Source organism: Cebus imitator, unplaced genomic scaffold (genome assembly GCF_001604975.1).
Source record: "Cebus imitator isolate Cc_AM_T3 unplaced genomic scaffold, Cebus_imitator-1.0 Scaffold85, whole genome shotgun sequence".
Taxonomy (NCBI): Eukaryota; Metazoa; Chordata; class Mammalia; order Primates; family Cebidae; genus Cebus; species Cebus imitator.
The window spans coordinates 9,919,863-9,937,663 of record NW_016107400.1 but is presented as its reverse complement, the minus strand read 5'-3'; the positions used below and the strand labels follow the sequence as shown (position 1 = coordinate 9,937,663).

Sequence of the window (17,801 nt, the reverse complement as noted above, 5' to 3'; positions counted from 1 at the left end):
AAAAAACAAGCTTGGCTAACTGCATGAAAGAAGCACAAATGAAAAACGCCTTCGTGGTGTTGTAAGAGACACCTGGGGGCAAGTGGTAGCAGGAGGGTAAAGGAGAGACTTAATTGGAGCTGGGGAGAGGCAGTTGAAACTTTGGAATGCGAGGTGTTTAATAGACAATTGAAGACATCGGATCTATATTTGGAGAAAAGGACTGAGGATTCAAGGGTGAGACTTGTTAACATTCAGGCGGTAATGCAAACCATGAAAATGGAAGAGGATACTAGAGAGAGAACTAAACAGAGAAAGATTAAATCTTAAAGGGAGGAAAGCTTTGGCTTGGTGTGGTGGCTACCACCTGTAATCCCAGCACTTTGGGAGGCCGAGGCGGGTGGATCACCTGAGGTCGGGAGTTTGAGACCAGCCTAACCAATATGGTGAAACCTCTTCTCTACTGAAAATACAAAATTAGCCAGGCATGGTGATGTATGCCTGTAATCCCAGCTCCTTGGGAGGCTCAGGCAGAAGAATAGCTTGAACCTGGGATATGGAGGCTGCAGAGAGGTCAGATCATGCCATTGCACCCTAGCCTGGGCAACGAGAGCAAAACTCCATCTCAAAAAAAGGAGGAAAGCCTTGAATCATTTCGCCCAACATCGTGGTTTGGAGACTGAGCACCAGATTTAGAGGGAAACAAAAGCCCCTGACTTAGGCGATAAGGAGGTTTAGTTCCCAACACCCGGCTTCTGGAATAGTCTGGGGAGTCCTCGAAAGGTCTGCATTCTGTGGGATAGAAAGGCAGGAACCTGCTTGTCAAGATTATCTGCGTTTATAAGACACGAAAACTGAGTGATCTCACTCTCTCTGATCTCTGCTGGAGGCTGTCAAAAGACCACAGCCAAGCGTGCATTATTTCTGAAACTGAGTTTGGCTTTGATATTTGCGCTTTTCTCCTTAGGTATGAAGAAATTGATTTGGAAACTGGAATTCTGGAGTCTAGGAGGGACCCGGTGCCTTTGGAGGACGTCTACCCGATTCATATGATCTTAGAGAATAAGGATGGCATCCAAGGCTCCTGCCGCTACTTTAAGGAGAGGAAAAACATTACCAATGACATCAGAACCAAGTCTCTGCAGCCTCGATGTACGATGGTAGAAGCCTTTGACAGGTAACTATTTTGCATCATCGGAAATTCCTGGGAATCTGAGCCAGGCACGGTGGCTCACACCTGTAATCCCAGCACTTTAGGAGGCCGAGGCAGGTGAATCACTTGAGATCAGGAGTTCAAGACCAGCCTGGCCAATATGGCAAAACGCTGTTTCTACTAAAAATACAGAAATTAGCCAGGTATGGTAGTGCATGCCTGTAATCCCAGCTACTGTAGTGGCTGAGGCAGGAGAATCACTAGAGGCGGAGGCAGGCTGCAGTGAGCTGAGATCATGCCACTGTACTTCAGCCTAGGCACAGAGTGAAACCCTGTCTTCCAAAAATAAAAAAAAAAAAAGGAAAAAAAGAAATTCCTGGGAATCTGAGTGCTTTGAATGTGTAGTCAGAGCCCTTGGATCTGGCCTACAACCTTGGAGTCTGTCAGAGTCCACTAGCCCTGTGCTAAGCCAGTTCTTGACCTTTACTTACCTCTTCCACTGGGATCAGGGGTCCTTCCCTTCTCTCTCCTTTGTGTCCACAATCCTTGAACCATTGAACGTGGCAGTCTTCAAACACTTGAATGGTGCCCTTTCTCTCTTCCTAGCTGGGCCCTGTGCTGCCCGGCCGTTCTCTTATGAATCCCATCAGTATTCCAATTTCCCAGAGTGTGTAATCCAAATTTTCATTTTTTTTAAGCACCTAACCCCATTCCTGCCTTCCTACTATACAGGGCAGTGGGAACTCTGCTAACTTCCACCTTCTTCCTTGACTTGCAGACATTTCCACATTTCTTTCCTGTCTGCTGTCATCTTGGAGGAGGTGAGAAATAGTGGCCCCATCTAAGGCTGTAATCTGGATGCTTCCCTTCCTTCTCCCCTCCCCCAGACCATCTCCCTCTACCCCTGAGCTTTCGTACTTCTCAGTTAGCTAATTTTTCTTGATTTATTTTCTTTCTTTCTTTTCTTTTCTCTTTTCTTTTCTTTCTTTCTTTTCTTTCTTTCTTTCTTTCTTTCTTTCTTTCTTTCTTTCCTTCCTTCCTTCCTTTCTTTCTTTCTTTCTTTCTTTTCTTTCTTTCTTTTCTTTTCTTTTCTTTCTTTCTTCCTTCCTTTCTTTCTTTCTTTCTTCCTTTCTTCCTTTCTTCCTTTCTTTCTTTTCTTTCTTTTCTTTCTTTTCTTTCTTTTTCTTTCTTCTTCATACAGAGTCTCACTCTATTTCCCAGGCTGGAGTGCAGTGGTGTAATCCCAGCTCATTGCAGCCTTGACCTCCTGGGCTCAGGTGATTCTGCCACTTCCCACCTGTGTAGCTGGGACCACAGGCACATACCGCCACACCCAGCTAAGTTATATTTTTTGTAGAGATGGGGTCTTGCCATGTTGCTCAGGCTGGTCTCAAACTTCTGGGCTCAAGCAATCCTCCCACCTCACCCTCCCAAATTGCTGGGATTACAGGTGTGAGCCACTGGCCCTGTCTGTCCTTGATTTCTACTGAAGCTTTCCCTTCAGCACATGAGCACCGTTCACCCATCTCACAGCAGAACCTTCTCTTGACTTCAGATCCCTTGTAACTGGCCACATGTTTGACTCTGCAGCCATGCTTCTTCGAAGAACGAGCCCCACTCACTGTTTCTACCTCTTCACCTCCCCTTCACTCCTTTGCCCACTGCGGTCCTGATTCCTGACTTTATCACTTCACAGTTTTTATCCTCTAAGCCATGAATACCTTTAGGCCCCTAATCTCCTTGACCCTGCTATGCTAATAAGGACTCAAAGCTTTTGTGCCTGTGGCTTCCTGCCTTATTTTGTTTTTCTGTTCTCCAGGCCGTTCCTCACCAGCTTCTTTGTGGATTCCCCTACTTCCACCACTTTAATGTTAGCTGGTAGGCCAAGCAGGCACAGTGGCCCACACCTGTAATCCAAGCACTTTGGGAGGCCAAGGCAGGAGGATCGCTTGAGGCCAGGAGTTCAAGACAAGCCTGGACAATATAGCAAGACCCCATCTCTACAAAAAAATTAAAAAATAAAAAACAAGCTGGGCATTGTGGCACACTCTGTAGTACTAGCTACTTGGGAGACCGAGATGGGGGGATTGCTTGAGCCTAGGAGTTTGAGGCTTTAGTGAGTTATGATTGTACCACCACACTCCAGCCTGGACAACAAGTGTGACTCTATCTTTTTTTTTTTTTTTTTTGAGACAAAGACTTGCTGTGTTGCCTAGGTTGGAGTGCAATGGCGTGATTTTGACTCACTGCAACTTCCACCTCCCAGGGTCAAGCGATTCTCCTGCCACAGCCTCCTGAGTAGCTGGGATTATTGGTGCATGCCACCGCACCTGGCTAATTTTTGTATTTTTAGTAGAGAAAGGGTTTCACCATGTTGGCCAAGATTGTCTCGAACTCGTGACCTCAGGTGATCTGCCCACCTTGGCCTCCCAAAGTGCTGAGATTACAGGTGTGAGCCACTGTGGCCGGCCTACTGGTGGTTAAACTTCAGCATGAGTTTTGGTGTGAACAGGCCTCATCCAAACCATAGTACTGCCTTTTCTCATTCTTTATTCTGGTCAGACATACTCCCATGCACATGGCTGTACAAGCCATAAACGTGGGACGCTCCTAGGCCCTAGTGTGATGTGATGTGGCCTGACCACATTAGGCAGAGATTTCAAACTGACAAAATCTGCCCACAGATGAGCTCTGTGTGCCCAGCATGGTATTCTGTTTGTTTTTTGATTTTATTTCATTGCTCATATTTAAAAAACTGGATTTCTAGCTTTTCTTGAAAAATCACAAGATCTAGTTGCACAAGAGACCGATTTTATACAGGGTGATATAGGATGGGCCAGAGTTCCCCTCAGCTGGCCATGTACTGCCTGCTTCTGCACACCCTGAGGCTATGTTTGTGTGTGCTCCCTGCCCTCCTGATTGCGGCCTGGCAGGCCCTGTGTGATTGTGCCTCTGCCCACCCAGTGCTCCGACCTCAGCCCCCTCAGTTTCTTTACTCTGCTGTGCTTCAGCCTCAACACCCTGGGTTCCTTTCTGTCTCAGGCAATCCTTGTGCTGTTCCTCTGCCAAGAATATTCTGCCCTCAAGTCTTAGCATCGCCACATCATTAAGGCTTCAACCTGACTCCTCTGGAAGTGCCCCCCATTGCCCAGACACCATCATAGTACTCTTTATGGCACCAAAAATGGTTTTAAGTGTGTGTTTATGTAACTGTTTCCTCACTAGATTATACATTGCTCGAAGTCAGGGACTCCACCCTTCTTGTTCACAGCTGTGTCTCTCAGTTCGATAATATGCCAGGCACAAAGCTGCCCTTGTAGCAATACATGTTTGAAGTTGTAACCCCTTACCCATGTATGGAATCTGAACTCCCCAGCGCGGCATCAGAGGGCCATTGGGGATGTAGATGCCGGCCTTTCGAGCTTTCTTTCTGCTTTCTAGCTGGCTACCGCGCTCCAGACTTGGTAGCCGTACTGCACCACTTGCCTCTGGGAGCAGACATGCTTCTTCGCACCTCTGTAACTGCAGCTTCTGTGTCCTTCCCCTTCTCCCTCTCATCCGCCCAGCTCACTGCTAATGCAAGAGTCACCTTCTTGCCAGGCGTACTGGTTCACACCTGTAATCCCAGCACTTTGTGAGGCTGAGGTGGATGGATCACTTGAGGTCAAGAGTTCAAGACCAGCCTGGCCAACCTGGTAAAACCCTATCTACTAAAAATACAAAAATTAACCTGACGCAGTGGTGAGTGCCTGTAATCCCAGCTACTTGGGAGGCTGAGGCAGGAGAATCACTTGAGCTCTGGAGGCAGAGGTTGCAAGATCGTGCCACTGCACTCCACCCTGGCAGGAACCTGTCTCAAAAAAAAAAAAAAAAAAGTTACCTCTTTGAGAGTTTTTCCTTAATCCCTGTGCACATACTCTGTTTATACACGCATGTTTGAATTAGGGCTCCTCATCTATGCCATTTTCTAGCCTCAACAACTAGAGCTTCTGAGAAGTTGTGACCTCATACTAGAATTGTTCATTTGTTGATTTTAAATTTTTTCTCTTTGAGTAGCCTGTAAGCTTTGGTGTCCTGGTGTACTTTAAATGGTACCTAATTGGCATTTGATAACGTGTAAGATGACCATAGTCAGCAAATTAAAACTAGCAGTAGTCATCGAATAAGTTAATTGGCAATAATTAGCAGTAACACTGGGATCATGACAGTGAAGGACAGTAAACTAGTAAGAGTAATGACATTTTAAAAGCAGCAAAGCAGTGCCTGTTTTCAAACCTTTTTCTCCCAACTGACTCTTACAATTTAACTTAATAGCCTATTTTGAGAAAAAAAAAAGCATAGGTCCCAAGTTTGTGAAATTCAGATACATAAAGTGGACTCTGTCATGTATATTCACAACCTAACATTCTTTTTAAAGACAGACTATATAGGCTTCTGTGACTTAGGCAAAAGACTAATTACAGGCCTTAAACACTATGAAGAAAGATGCAGTAAAGTTAAAACAAAGACAGCCCCTTTTTGTGTGTGTGCCTCCTTGGTGGTAGAAGTCAAGTCATCTGGTGTGGGGAAGAAGAAAGGAAAAGTGTCAGACTGAGTTGAATGGTGTGGTTGCTGAAGGACCTCGTGACCAGGCATCTGTAAATAATAGGGCTGAGAAGGGTGGTTATTGGCTCCCAATAAATGGAATTGGTAGCCTGTCAGTTTTTATATGTGGACCCTTGGTGACTCCTTCATCTGGGAAAGGGGGGTCCTCTACCTTAGGCCATTTCCTGCTGCTATAACAGAATACCACAAACTGGGTAATTTATAAAGAACAGAAATTTATTTGGTTCATGGTTCGAGGGGCTAGGAAGTTCAAGAGCATGGCATCAGCATCTGGCAAGGACATCCCACTCCTGAGATAACTAACCCATTCCCACGATAAGAGCGTTAATGCATTCATGAGGGCAGAGCAGAGCTCTCCTGGCCTAATCACCTCTTAAACGTTCTTCCCCTTCATACTGTTACAATGGAAATCAAGTTTCTAACACATGAACTTTCGGGGGACACATTCCAACTTTAGTCTTCTCCAGTTAAGTAACTTGATGCCAAGGAGCGAGGGAGGGATGGGTGGGATCTCCCAGCTGCAGGGCCAGGGCTTGGACTCTGAGAGTTGGTAAATGGAGCAGGTCAGTTTGCTCAAGATGTCGGTACAATTGAGCAGGCCAGGCACTGTGGCAGAGCCTCCAACAGGGGTGGGGAATGCACAGTCAGGACTGTTTGGCGTCAGCACAGAAGTGCGTCTTCTCTCTTGGGCTGTCCTCACATGCCTTGCTAGGAAGTGGTTTTGTCCTCTTTCCATGCATTCTTTCTCACACATCAATTTAGTAGAAGGAACTGATGATTTGTGCAAGGTCTGGCCTTCCATGGTAAAGTCAAAATTAGACTGCAGGTCCACTGATTGCACAGTTCATGTTTTTGTCTCTGAAGATTGTTTTAGCAGTTCAGCTCAGTAGGCTAGTTCATTTACTCAACCAATGTACACAGAGCCCCTGTTATCACTCAAATTAATTATTCTAGGCACTAAGGATGTCCTGGTGAACAGGTTGACAATATACCTGCACTGATGGCACTTATATTTGAATGAGGGAAACTGACAAGAAAGTTGGCAAAAAGAAATATATATATATGTAGTCATTTCTGAGAGTGCTAAGCGCTATGAAGAATATAGAAATCGTGGGGGTGAGGCTGGAACTCCAGTTGGCGTTTTATGAAACGCCTGAGAAGTTGACAGCTGGGCTGTGACCTGAATGATGAGAAGAAATCAGTCACCTAAAGATCTGGAGGAAGAGCAGCCAGGCCGAGGAAACAGCAAGGGCAGCACCCCTGAGGCTTGTCTTAGGAATAAGAAGGCTCCTGTGGGTGAGGGGCAGCCCGGGGAGGATGAGCAAGGCAGGGAGGACTGGGCCATGGAGAGCCTTCCAGGAGGAATGGGATGAGGAGTTGGATTTGGTTTGAGCACCTTGGCGAGCCCTGTAGGGCTTTCAGCAAAGAAAAAAGCCTTGTTCCTTCAGCATGCTGTGCTTCTAAGACTGAAAACTTGCTTAGCTTAATTTTGGGGTCTTGTGAACTCTGGGAAGAAGCAGAAAATGAGATTCTGCTCATGTCTTTTCATATCTCGGTTTTCCTGAAATCAGTTAAACTTACTTCTTCATGCAGTTGTTTCTGATTTGCAGGTGGGGGAAGAAACTGATCATCGTTGCCTCCCAGGCCATGCGGTACAGGGCCTTGATAGGCCAGGAGGGGGATCCGGACCTGAAGCTGCCCGACTTCTCCTATTGCATCCTGGAGCGGTTAGGCCGGTCCAGGTGGCAAGGGGAGCTCCAGCGAGACCTGCACACCACTGCTTTCAAGTAAGTAGGAGGATTTGCTTCTCTGCTTTAAATTGCATGTCATTGCACTCTGAACCCCAAACACACAGGCCTACTGCGGTATCTTCCCCAAGGCATGGCTTTTTGTTTCAAGGCCATTGTCTCAGTGACTGTTAGGTTGGCTAGACAGGAGGTGTGTGTCTCTTGTGTTCATGTACACATGGGAGACTCTGTACTTTGATAAAGCTACCAGCAAAGCAAATGACACGGCTCTTCGTCTCCTCCAGGGTTGATGCTGGGAAGTTGCACTACCACAGAAAAATTTTGAACAAAAATGGGCTGATTACGATGCAGTCTCATGTGATCCGATTACCCACTGGAGCCCAGCAACACTCAATCCTCCTCCTACTGAACCGGTTTCATGTGGACAGGTATGGTTTGTAGTGATCACAACCTTAGATTTTTTAGTTTCAGCCATGTATAGTAAAACTCGTAGGGGCAGCTGGGTACGGTGGCTCATGCCTGTAATTGTAGCACTTTGGGAGGCTGAGATGGGAGACTTGCTTGAGGCCAAGAGTTCCAGACCAACCTGGGCAACTTGACAAGATCGCGTCTTTATAAAAAAAAAAAAAAATTAGCTGGGGGTGGTGGCGCACACCTGTAGTCCCAGCTACCCAGAAGGGTGGGGTGGGAGGATCGCTTGGGCCCAGGAATTTGAGGCTCCAGTGAGCCATGATTGCACTGCTCTACTCCAGCCTGGGTGACAGAGTGAGACCCTGTCTCTAAAGAAAAATAATAATAATAGAAGCCAAATCAGAATATGGCCATAGCTTTTTTAAAAAAGATATTTGTTATCTGTTTCTTGTGAAAATAAGTCCTGCTTGTTTAGAAAACCTGGAAACTATATATAAAAGAGGGAAAAATAAATCTGTAACTTCACAGCCGACAATAGGAACCATTAACATTTTGGTGACATTTTGGGAAGATGTAAAAATAAAAGTAAGTCAGATTTGATTTGTTGTGGTGGCAGAATTGTAGTTGAGTTATGTCAGTTTCAAACTGGATGTTTTGCAGCACTCAACCATAATAACCTATATGGATGAGATGGCAAAGTTCTGCTAAATGATAACAATGTGTGATGTTCCCATTTTAATGGGATACTATTGTCCAGATGACACAGCAAACTGGTAAAATGTGCACATTCCCTTCTGAGGACCAGGGAGGCTCTGGGAGTGAGTAGGTTATCTCTGACTCCTTCATCCTTGGTGTTGGGGTGGCTAATTACTTGGCACAGGAATGAGGGACAGAAGAGTTTCATCACTCTGCAGAGGTCCCAGACACACTGCCCAACCTCATGCCGTTTTTTGTGGGAGGGGCAGAAGCCAGGATGAGAAAAGGTCAAGCTGGTGCAGGGCCTGGGAAGAGCAGCCCTTGGCTGAGGAAGCTCTGAGCCCCTCAGTACCTGGCCATCAGGTCTCTGGAGTGGAGGTAGGCAGCTCTGAGGGATAGTCAGGAGGGGGGGATGCATTCTCCAAAAAGGAGGGGAATGATTCCATGTAAATGTTAAAGTTTACAGTGCACATGGGTCAGCCCAAAGAAAGTGCTCGACACATGTGTGTAGAATATTGACTGTGGCTCTCCAGGGTTGAAAATCATCATTGCTGCACCTCTGTTAAATGTCTGCCTCCCATATGCAAGTGATTCTTCTGCCTTAGCCTCCCTAGTAGCTGGGACTATAGGCACCTTCCACCATACCCGGCTAATTTTCATATTTTTAGTAGAGACAGCGTTTTGCCATGTTGGCCAGACTGATCTTGAACTCCCGACCTCAAGTGATCCACCCACCTTGGCCTCCCAAAGTGCTGGGATTATAGGTGTGAGCCATTGCACCCGGCTACACAAAACTTTTGACTGCTTGAAAACTTAACTAGCAATAGCCTATTGACCAGAAGCCTTACAAATAATACTAAGTTAGTTAACACACATTTTGTTCCATGTGTTGTAGCCTGTTCTTGTATTATTACAATAAAGTAGACTAGAGAAAAGAAAATGTAATTAAGAAAACACATTTACGGCCGGGCACGGTGGCTCATGCCTGTAATCCCAGCACTTTGGGAGGCCGAGACGGGCGGTTCACAAGGTCAGGAGCTCGAGACCAGCCCAGTCAAGATGATGAAACCCCGTCTCTATTAAAAAAAAAATACAAAAATTAGCCGGGCATAGTGGCGTGTGCCTGTAATCCCAGCTACTCTGGAGGCTGAGGCAGGAGAATTTCTTGAACTGGGAGGCGGAGGTTGCAGTGAGCCGAGATCACACCATTGCACCCAAGCCTGGGCGACAGAGGGAGACTGTCTGAAAAAAAAAAGAAAACACATTTACAATACTGTACTGTGTTTACTGATACCATAGTTTACATTGTCTGTTAACAAGATAAATTGTCTGAAATGGCAGGCAGCGGCAGCTGCAGACCTCACTGTACAGTTCACGTCAAGCAATTTAACTTTTTCTTGAACTGTCATGACTTTTCTCTGCTTCTTGGGAGCATTTCCAGCATCACTAGTGGCACTTTGTATGGGTCCCATGGTATTAGTCAAGGTTTATGGTATTGCACTAAACACGAGTCAAAATACGTGAGAACTGCAAGAGATCACTTTTTACCGCAATAACCAGTTTACTAGAGAGGAACTGCTCACACAGAGATGATGAGTGTCACACGGGATCTTTTTTTAGACAGTCTCGCTCTGTTGCTGAGGCTGGAGTGCAGTGGCAGAATCTCGGCTCACTGCAACTTCCACCCCCTGGGCTGAAGTGATTCTCCTGCCTCAGCCTCTCAAGTAGCAGGTATTACAAGCATGTGCTACCACACCCAGCTAATTTTTTTGTATTTTTAGTAGAGACGGGGTTTCATCCTGTTGTTCAGAGTCCGAGTGGCGTGCAGTGACCTCAGGTGATCTGCCCACCTTGGCCTCCCATAGTGCTGGGATTACAGGCGTGAGCTGCCATGCCCTGCCCACCACATGGCATTTTTAAGCCGCTACTCACAACACTTAAGCTTACCACAATAGCAACAGGAGGTTGCTACGAAGTTACTAACAGTAGTACACGGTGTATTACGGTTATTCTATGCAGATATTATTTCATCCTGCATCTGCATGTTTGTTTACATTTCCTCCTCCGCACATGGCACCATGTATGCTCTGTAAATGCTTGCATAACTTTTGATTAACTTTTTATAATACATTTGTGTATATTTTATGGTAATTTAATGATGAAACAGACTAGTATCCACATATTTTATGCATTAATGGCATACCTTTTTCTTAATTTTTTCAATATTCGTAAATCATACAGTTTGTCTATGAGTTTTCTCAAACTGTCACAAACTCCAAAAAGTTTTGAAATATTTTTTTACATATTTTCTAATATATTTTTTGAATAAATATGAAAAATGTGCATATAAGTGGATCCACCCAGTTCAAACCCATGTTGTCCAAGAGCCAACTGTACGGTATTGGGGAGAAGCGTCTTTTATGACTTCACATTTTAATTGGGCCATACTGTCCATTAGTTAAGTAGCTGTCTCACTAAACTCTTAACTTGTGTGTAGCCTGTGCTCTGCCAAGAACACAGGGTGGCAGCCGTAGGGTAGGAGAGAGAACACTGGATTCAGTCAAGATCTGTGTTTCCGTCTTTGCCCCTCACCTGGGCAAAGTAACTGACCTCTTTGAACCACTGTTGTCTCTCATGTTAAATGGCTGTGACACAGTGCATCCTATGCAGAGTGGCTCATATGCATGAACTGCCTGTCCCTCCATTTATTTCATTTACTGAGATGCAGTACAGATGGAGAAGTGGGTTCAGTCTCTGGCTCCCATACGTGTGCTCTCCCTCCCCATAGGACTGTTAAGTCAAGCCAAGCTGTGTTTGTCTAGCCAAACAGGCCACAAGACTCCTCCCTGCACCTTTCCTTAAGCTCCCTCTAGACGTACACAGTCAAGAGCCCTCAGTGTTTTTTAATAGCTTCCTTTGGTGGCCGTTAGCTTGGAAGCGTTGATCATGACATCCGCCTCAGGGTAGAAATGAGATGGAAGGTGGGCTCGGTCACACCAGTGTTGTCAGGAACAGAAACGTACACAGAGCCTCGGAATCAGAGTGGCTTGCAGCGTAGTAAGGAGAGGACTGGATTTAGAGGAAGAAGACCTATGTTTGTGTCTCCAGCCTGAACTTTGGTAAAGCCTGTTCACTTTGTGGAGTAACCCCCATCATTCCTCACCAAATGATTTGTTTGTTGTTGTTCTTTGAGACGGAGTCTCACTCTGTCATCTAGGCTGGAGTACAGTGGCATGATCTTATCTCACTGCAACCTCTGCCTTCCAGGTTCAAGCGATTCTCCCACCTCAGCTTCCCAAGTAGCTGGGATTACAGATGCGCCCACTATCACATCCAGCTAATTTTTATATTTTTAGTAGAGATGGGGTTTCACCACATTGGCCAGGCTGGTCTCAAACTCCTGACCTGAAGTGATCTGCTTGCCGTGGCCTCCCAAAGTGCTGGGATTACAGGCTCGAGCCACCACTCATGGACCCTTACCAAATGATTTGTAAGAAGATATATGTGATACGTCCTAAACTTCAAAGTATTGTAAAAATGAAAAGTGCTTTACAGAATCATGTCATGCAGGTTTTAGTCCTAGAGTCTAGTCTATACATTGCCTCTAGAAAGGTGACCGTAGATGTGATGAAACCACTCACAGCCAGTCTCTCCACCTGTAGAAGGTAGGAGTTGGGCTGGATGATCTTTGAAACGTAAAAGACTCTGTCATTTGTTGTCAGATAATTAAGTCAAGTCTTGCTTTGTCATGTTTAGAAAACAGCCTGTAAATATTGACTTCAGCAACAGGTTTAAAAAAATAAACTGCTCGGTGTTCTTGCAGGAGAAGCAAATATGACATCCTCATGGAGAAGCTTTCAGGCATGCTGAGCACGCGGACTAACCACATAGAGACGCTGGGAAAGCTGAGGGAAGAGCTGGTGAGCCTGGGGGTTCCCACGGGTGGGGCTGGGTGTGATCTGTACCACAGCCAGGAGGGCTTGTCAGGCTTAGATGAATGAATCGCAACCCAAAGCTCTATTCTGGACTTGTCGAAAATGGGATTTTCCTTTGTTTTTTGTGTCTTTCTTTTCTTTTCTTTTTTGAGATGGGGTCTCACTCTGTTGCCTTGGCTGGAGTGTGGTGGTGCAATCTTGGCTCACTGTGGCCTTCACCTCCCAGGTTCAAGCGATTCTCCTGCCTCAGCCTCTCGAGTACAGGCGCATACCACCACGCCCTGCTAATTTTCGTATTTTTTGTAGTGACGGGGTTTCACCATGTTGGCCAAGCTGGTCTCGAACTCCTGACTTCAAGTGATCCTTCCACCTCAGCCTCCCAAAGTGCTGGGATTACAGGTGTGAGCCACCTTGACCAGCCGTTTTTTAGAATGAGAGAGTGCTCTGTCCTTCATATAAATTCTTGCCTTTGCCTGGCTTCCATTTTTCCCCTGGAGTCTGTTCTAGGACTTATTATTAAAGTTCAGACGGAATAGGAAAACATGGCATTTAGGTTTACTTCTGTAATCAAGCTTGTGAACTTGTACCCAGTGGTTTTGTACTGAAATAGCAGAGTGGCTGTCCTGAGGGGGAGGGGTGAGGACGCAGTGAGGAAGGCAGCTGTTGACCTGCTTCATGTTTGGTCCCAGGAGCAGAGGCTGTGTTGAAGGGAGCGGGAGAGGAAGAAAGGTGGAGCGGCGCTGCGTCCAGTCTGATTGGAAGTTTTCAGTGCAAGTCAGGAAAGAGCCAGTGTTAGAGACGGGAAGGAAACAGGATTGCCCTGTGGGTGAAACCAGAACTTAAAACTGAACATTTGATGTCAAGCTCTTTGGTTACTAGTAATTAGTCCCCTAATGAGTGGTCTTCAGTCTGACTGTAGGCACCAGGGCAGTCCTTGTTCTGTCCCTGCGTTGCATCAGTGGAGCTCTAGTCTCTCATTTCGTTGTTCACAGCAGGAGGAGGTGTCTTCCGAATCGCTAGATTCACTGCCTGCCTGAGCCTCTTTAAAGCAGTGGCTACAGTCTGGAGGCTTGAGGGCCAGACTTGGTCTGTTAAAAATAAATTTGACCTAGCATTTTTTAAGAAATTGGGATTTTCCGTAAAAATCGAGGTTTCCAGTTTGTCTGGAGAAACGAGAAGCCTGGGCCTCCCATCTCTCCTGATAGCAGTTAGCTGGAACTAGTTGTGCACTGCTGCGTCCCCCACAGTCCGCCTGCTTCCTGTCACCTCTCAGACACAAGGCAGGGAGTCAGGGCCATTTGTCATTCCATGAGAACTGCTGTTTGTAGTAGGGGAGAAGGGTTTTGCTTCTCTGTGTCTGAGTTTATCAGAGCAGAAAATAAAAGGTAGATGGAGAAGGCCTCTATCAGGAAACCCTGGCAGAAATGAAGGAATTTCCTACCAGCTTAATAAACAAGTATCTGGCTACCATGTTAGTTGATGTTACTTGCCCAGCCCATGCAGTCCTTGGAGATTGAAACTTTCCCTCCTACCAAGTCACTCGGGGTCAGGGAAGCGGGGCTAGCCTGGTTTCAGGTCAGCCCTGTGGACTGTGTAAGCAGCAAGCCTTGACTGTTACTGGACAGCCTTTTACCTATTCATTCAACAAAATACTTCAGGGAGCGTGTTATGTTGAGTTAGAACTGTGTTCCATAAGATGGTGAAAGCTAGCCAGGGTGACAAGTGTCACACTGTCATGGAGCTGTCTAACCAGAAGGGCAGGTGTGTGAACACACACCTAGAAAGATGCAGCTGAGCCGGGAGAGGGAGAGGGGTGCTTTGTTTAGAGAACTAGGGAAAGCCTCAGAGCTGTGCCAAAAGCATAGTCGAGCTGGGCTTTTCCCCACAGAAGCAGAGGGGTAGTGGCATTTGAGAGAAAGAAGAAGAGCTGGTGCAAAGGCATGAGTTGTGGAAGGCCATTGGACATGCTTAGAAGTGGGCAGTAATCCACAGGGCAGCCGGTGCAGTGTGTGGCCGGACAGGAAGGTAGGGGCTGGATCAGAAAGGTCTGGCATGCTGGCTGAGGAGTAGGGACTTTTAGCCTTACACACTGCTGCTGGCCATGTAGAAATGAAGTTTTTAGCCAGGCACGGTGGTATGCACCTGTAGTCCCTGCTACTTGGGAGGCTGAGACAGGAGAATCGCTTGAGCCTGAGAGGTGGAGGTTGCAGTCTAGGCAGATGGGCTGGCGGAGGGAAGGGGAGGGGAAGCAGGTGACTAGATGGTGGCCATGAGGGCTGGAATTGTTTGAGAAACATTTTGGAGGTGAAACTAACAGGACGTGGTGAACACGTGCACCGGGATGTAGAGGTGACCGGAGAAGGAGGATCTCAGGGTGAAGCTGTTGTATTTGGCTGGAATGGCTTCTGCTCACTGAGGCAGCTCAAAGGCAGGCTGGTGAGGCAGGCATCGCGTCTACTTGCTCACTCTGAGCCCCCATGATGGAGATGGTGCCTGGCCCCCTGTAGATGCTCAGTAAATACTTGCCGAATGAGAGTTGAATAAATAGAGAGGACAGAAAGTGGAGCAGATGTGGGGGAGGAGGAGGCACAGGACAAATCTGAGTTTCAGACGTATTGGATATGAAGATCTTCCACAACAATCCCCCGGTGATGTCTAGTCGGCAGCTGGAAATTGGGGTCACAGAGAGCTGAGCAGGATCCCATGAATAATTAGCCTACAGATGAGGCTGAGGCCATGAATATGGATGCTGCCTTTTGGGGGGATTTGGTACGAAGACTCGCTGCCTTTCTCTTTTTGCTGGCCAGATTGTGTGAGTCATTGATGGCAGCCTCCCAGAAGGTAAGACTGCATCATCCTTCCCCTCTTAGGATGGTCCAGGGCTTAGAACCATATGTCGAGGGCTGGGATCTGATGGATGAGTTTCCACGGGGTCTTTTTATGACTTGGGGCACGGCTATATTAACATAGATGCCATTTAGAAGTCAGTGGCTTTGAATGAGCCATATGTGAGTCATCTGTATTGTTTTGATAGCCATATGTTCTGCCACCTGAGGGCTGGAGCTCTGCGTAGCTGGGAGGTAACCACACTTGTGGCAGCGGCAGCCCATGGACATTTGCTCTCTGTCTCTCCCCCAGAGCATAAGAGGAAACCTGTAACACTTAACGAACAGCTGTCAGTCATGAGTGCCTCTTGCTCTTCGTTCCTTTGCTGAGAGCCGTGGTAACCTGCCGTACTCTTCCAGGGGCTTCTAAATCAGTGCCCAGGAGGGTGATACCCATGAACAAAATGGGCCAAGTGTAAAAAAAATTTGATACAGTACAGGTTTAAGAAATTGACGTTCCTCTTAACTACCGTTAGAGAAAAACAGCACAAAAATGGTGATAAATGGCAGCTGACCTTCAGTTTCATTGTCGGAGAGTCTGATGGGGTGCAAAGGCTGTAGCCCCCTGGAGCTGGGCGGGCCCTGCTGAAGAGCAGCTGGTTGAGGCTCCTGATCACTGTTGCTGCAGCGAGCTGCAGTCCCAGCATTGGCTGCCAGATCTGAGCTTTTCAAGAGGAGCCGGAATCTGGGTCTTTTTTTTATGTGAAATCGCTCACTTTTCAATTTTGGCAAGTAAATTACTTTCTTTTATAAAACATTATGTCAATTTTAAAAAGCATGGCCTGCACTGGAGGTTGCTGTTGGTCACCTCTGCAGGGGAGCTGTTCCTAGAATCTTTTTTTTTTTTTTTTTTTGAGACACAGTCTCGCTCTGTTGCCAGGGGCCAGGCTGGAGTGCAGTGGCGCGATCTTGGCTCACTGCAACCTCCGCTTCCCAGGTTCTAGCAATTCTGCCTCAGCCTCCTGGGTAGCTGGGACTACAGGCGCATACCACCACACCCAGGTAATTTTTTGTGTGTTTTTAGTAGAGATGGGGTTTCACCATGTTGGCCAGGATGGTCTCGATCTCTTGATCCGCCCACCTCAGCCTCCCAAAGTACTGGGATTACAAGGCGTGAGCCACCGCGCCCGGCCCCTAGGATCATTTTGGTCTTTGGTCTTGCAAACGTAGGAGTGATGGGATGGAAATGCATACCTCTTATTCTGTTGTAACTTCATAGATTACATTTTTAAAATTTTTACAATTTTTTTTTTTTGTTTGAGACAGAGTCTCACTCTGTCACCCAGGCTGGAGTGCAGTGGCTTGATCTCGGCTCACTGCAACCTCTGCCTCCCAGGTTCAAGGAGTTCTCACCCTCAGCCCCCCGAGTAGCTGGGAGTATAGAAACATGCCACCGCACACAACTAATTTTTATGTTTTTGGTAGAGACGGGGTTTCACTGTGTTAGCCAGGCTGGCCGAACTCCTGGCCTTAAGTGTTCTGCCCGCCTCAGCCTCCCAAAGTGCTGGGATTAAAGGCGTCAGCCACTGCGTCTGGCCTATAAAATTTCTTAACCAATTTCTTTCCCTTTTTTCTCCACTGCTTGTGGGAGGCAGGGGTGTGTGTCTGTGTGTGTGTTTGTATTAATAATACGCTTACGTGGTTAAAAAAACAACATGAAAAGGTGTCAAATGAAGTCTCCAGTCTCCACTCCTGCCTGCATCATTCCTACCCCGTGCACCCTTCTGGGACCTGGCAAAATGAATCTCTTTCCCCCTCTCTAATCAAAAGGTAGAATCCTTTATATCCTGCTCCAGACCTTGTTTTCGTCCCTTGACAAGGTAGCTTGGCAGGCGTTCCTTGTTAGTACCTCAAGATAATCAATTAATTCAGGTCCTGAACTTGTGTTCATTTACATGACTTTCTAGTCATTTCAGACGTGTTGCCAAGTCTAACAGTAGCTTTTAAATTGTGTTTTGGCAGGGGCTGTGTGAAAGGACGTTTAAGCGTCTGTACCAGTATATGCTGAATGCCGGGCTAGCCAAGGTGGTGTCTCTTCGCTTGCAAGAGATCCACCCTGAATGTGGACCTTGTAAGACAAAGAAAGGTAACGCAGAGTCTCAGCTTCTGTTCGCTTGGCTGGCTGGCTCTCACTTCTCTCTTCTACGCTTCAGCCTCTCAGATCACGTTCTGCCTTGCGGCATCACGATTTCACATATTTATTCAACTCTACGCTTCAGTGCCTGGCTCAACACTGTCCATGTAAAAAGTGCCCAGAAAATATTTGCTGAACAAACTTCCAGCAGACATCTCTGTGGTGTCCTCCAAAATCATAGTTTTATGGTGCCCAAATAAACAAGTTCATCCTTTCTTCCTTATACTAAACCACTGTATTCTCCTCCTTTTTCTT

General features: G+C 46.6%; 1 protein-coding gene across 1 annotated transcript in view; it reads left to right on the top strand.

Moving 5' to 3' along the window:
- The window catches only part of GTF3C1 (general transcription factor IIIC subunit 1), an 87,473-nt gene that overhangs the window by 3,509 nt on the left and 66,163 nt on the right, over positions 1 to 17,801 (top strand). Inside the window, exons 2-6 of the mRNA XM_017534185.2 lie at positions 947 to 1,156; positions 7,348 to 7,524; positions 7,770 to 7,913; positions 12,416 to 12,512; positions 17,375 to 17,498. Coding sequence (XP_017389674.1) covers positions 947 to 1,156; positions 7,348 to 7,524; positions 7,770 to 7,913; positions 12,416 to 12,512; positions 17,375 to 17,498 — 752 coding nt within the window. The remainder of the gene's footprint in view (positions 1 to 946; positions 1,157 to 7,347; positions 7,525 to 7,769; positions 7,914 to 12,415; positions 12,513 to 17,374; positions 17,499 to 17,801) is intronic.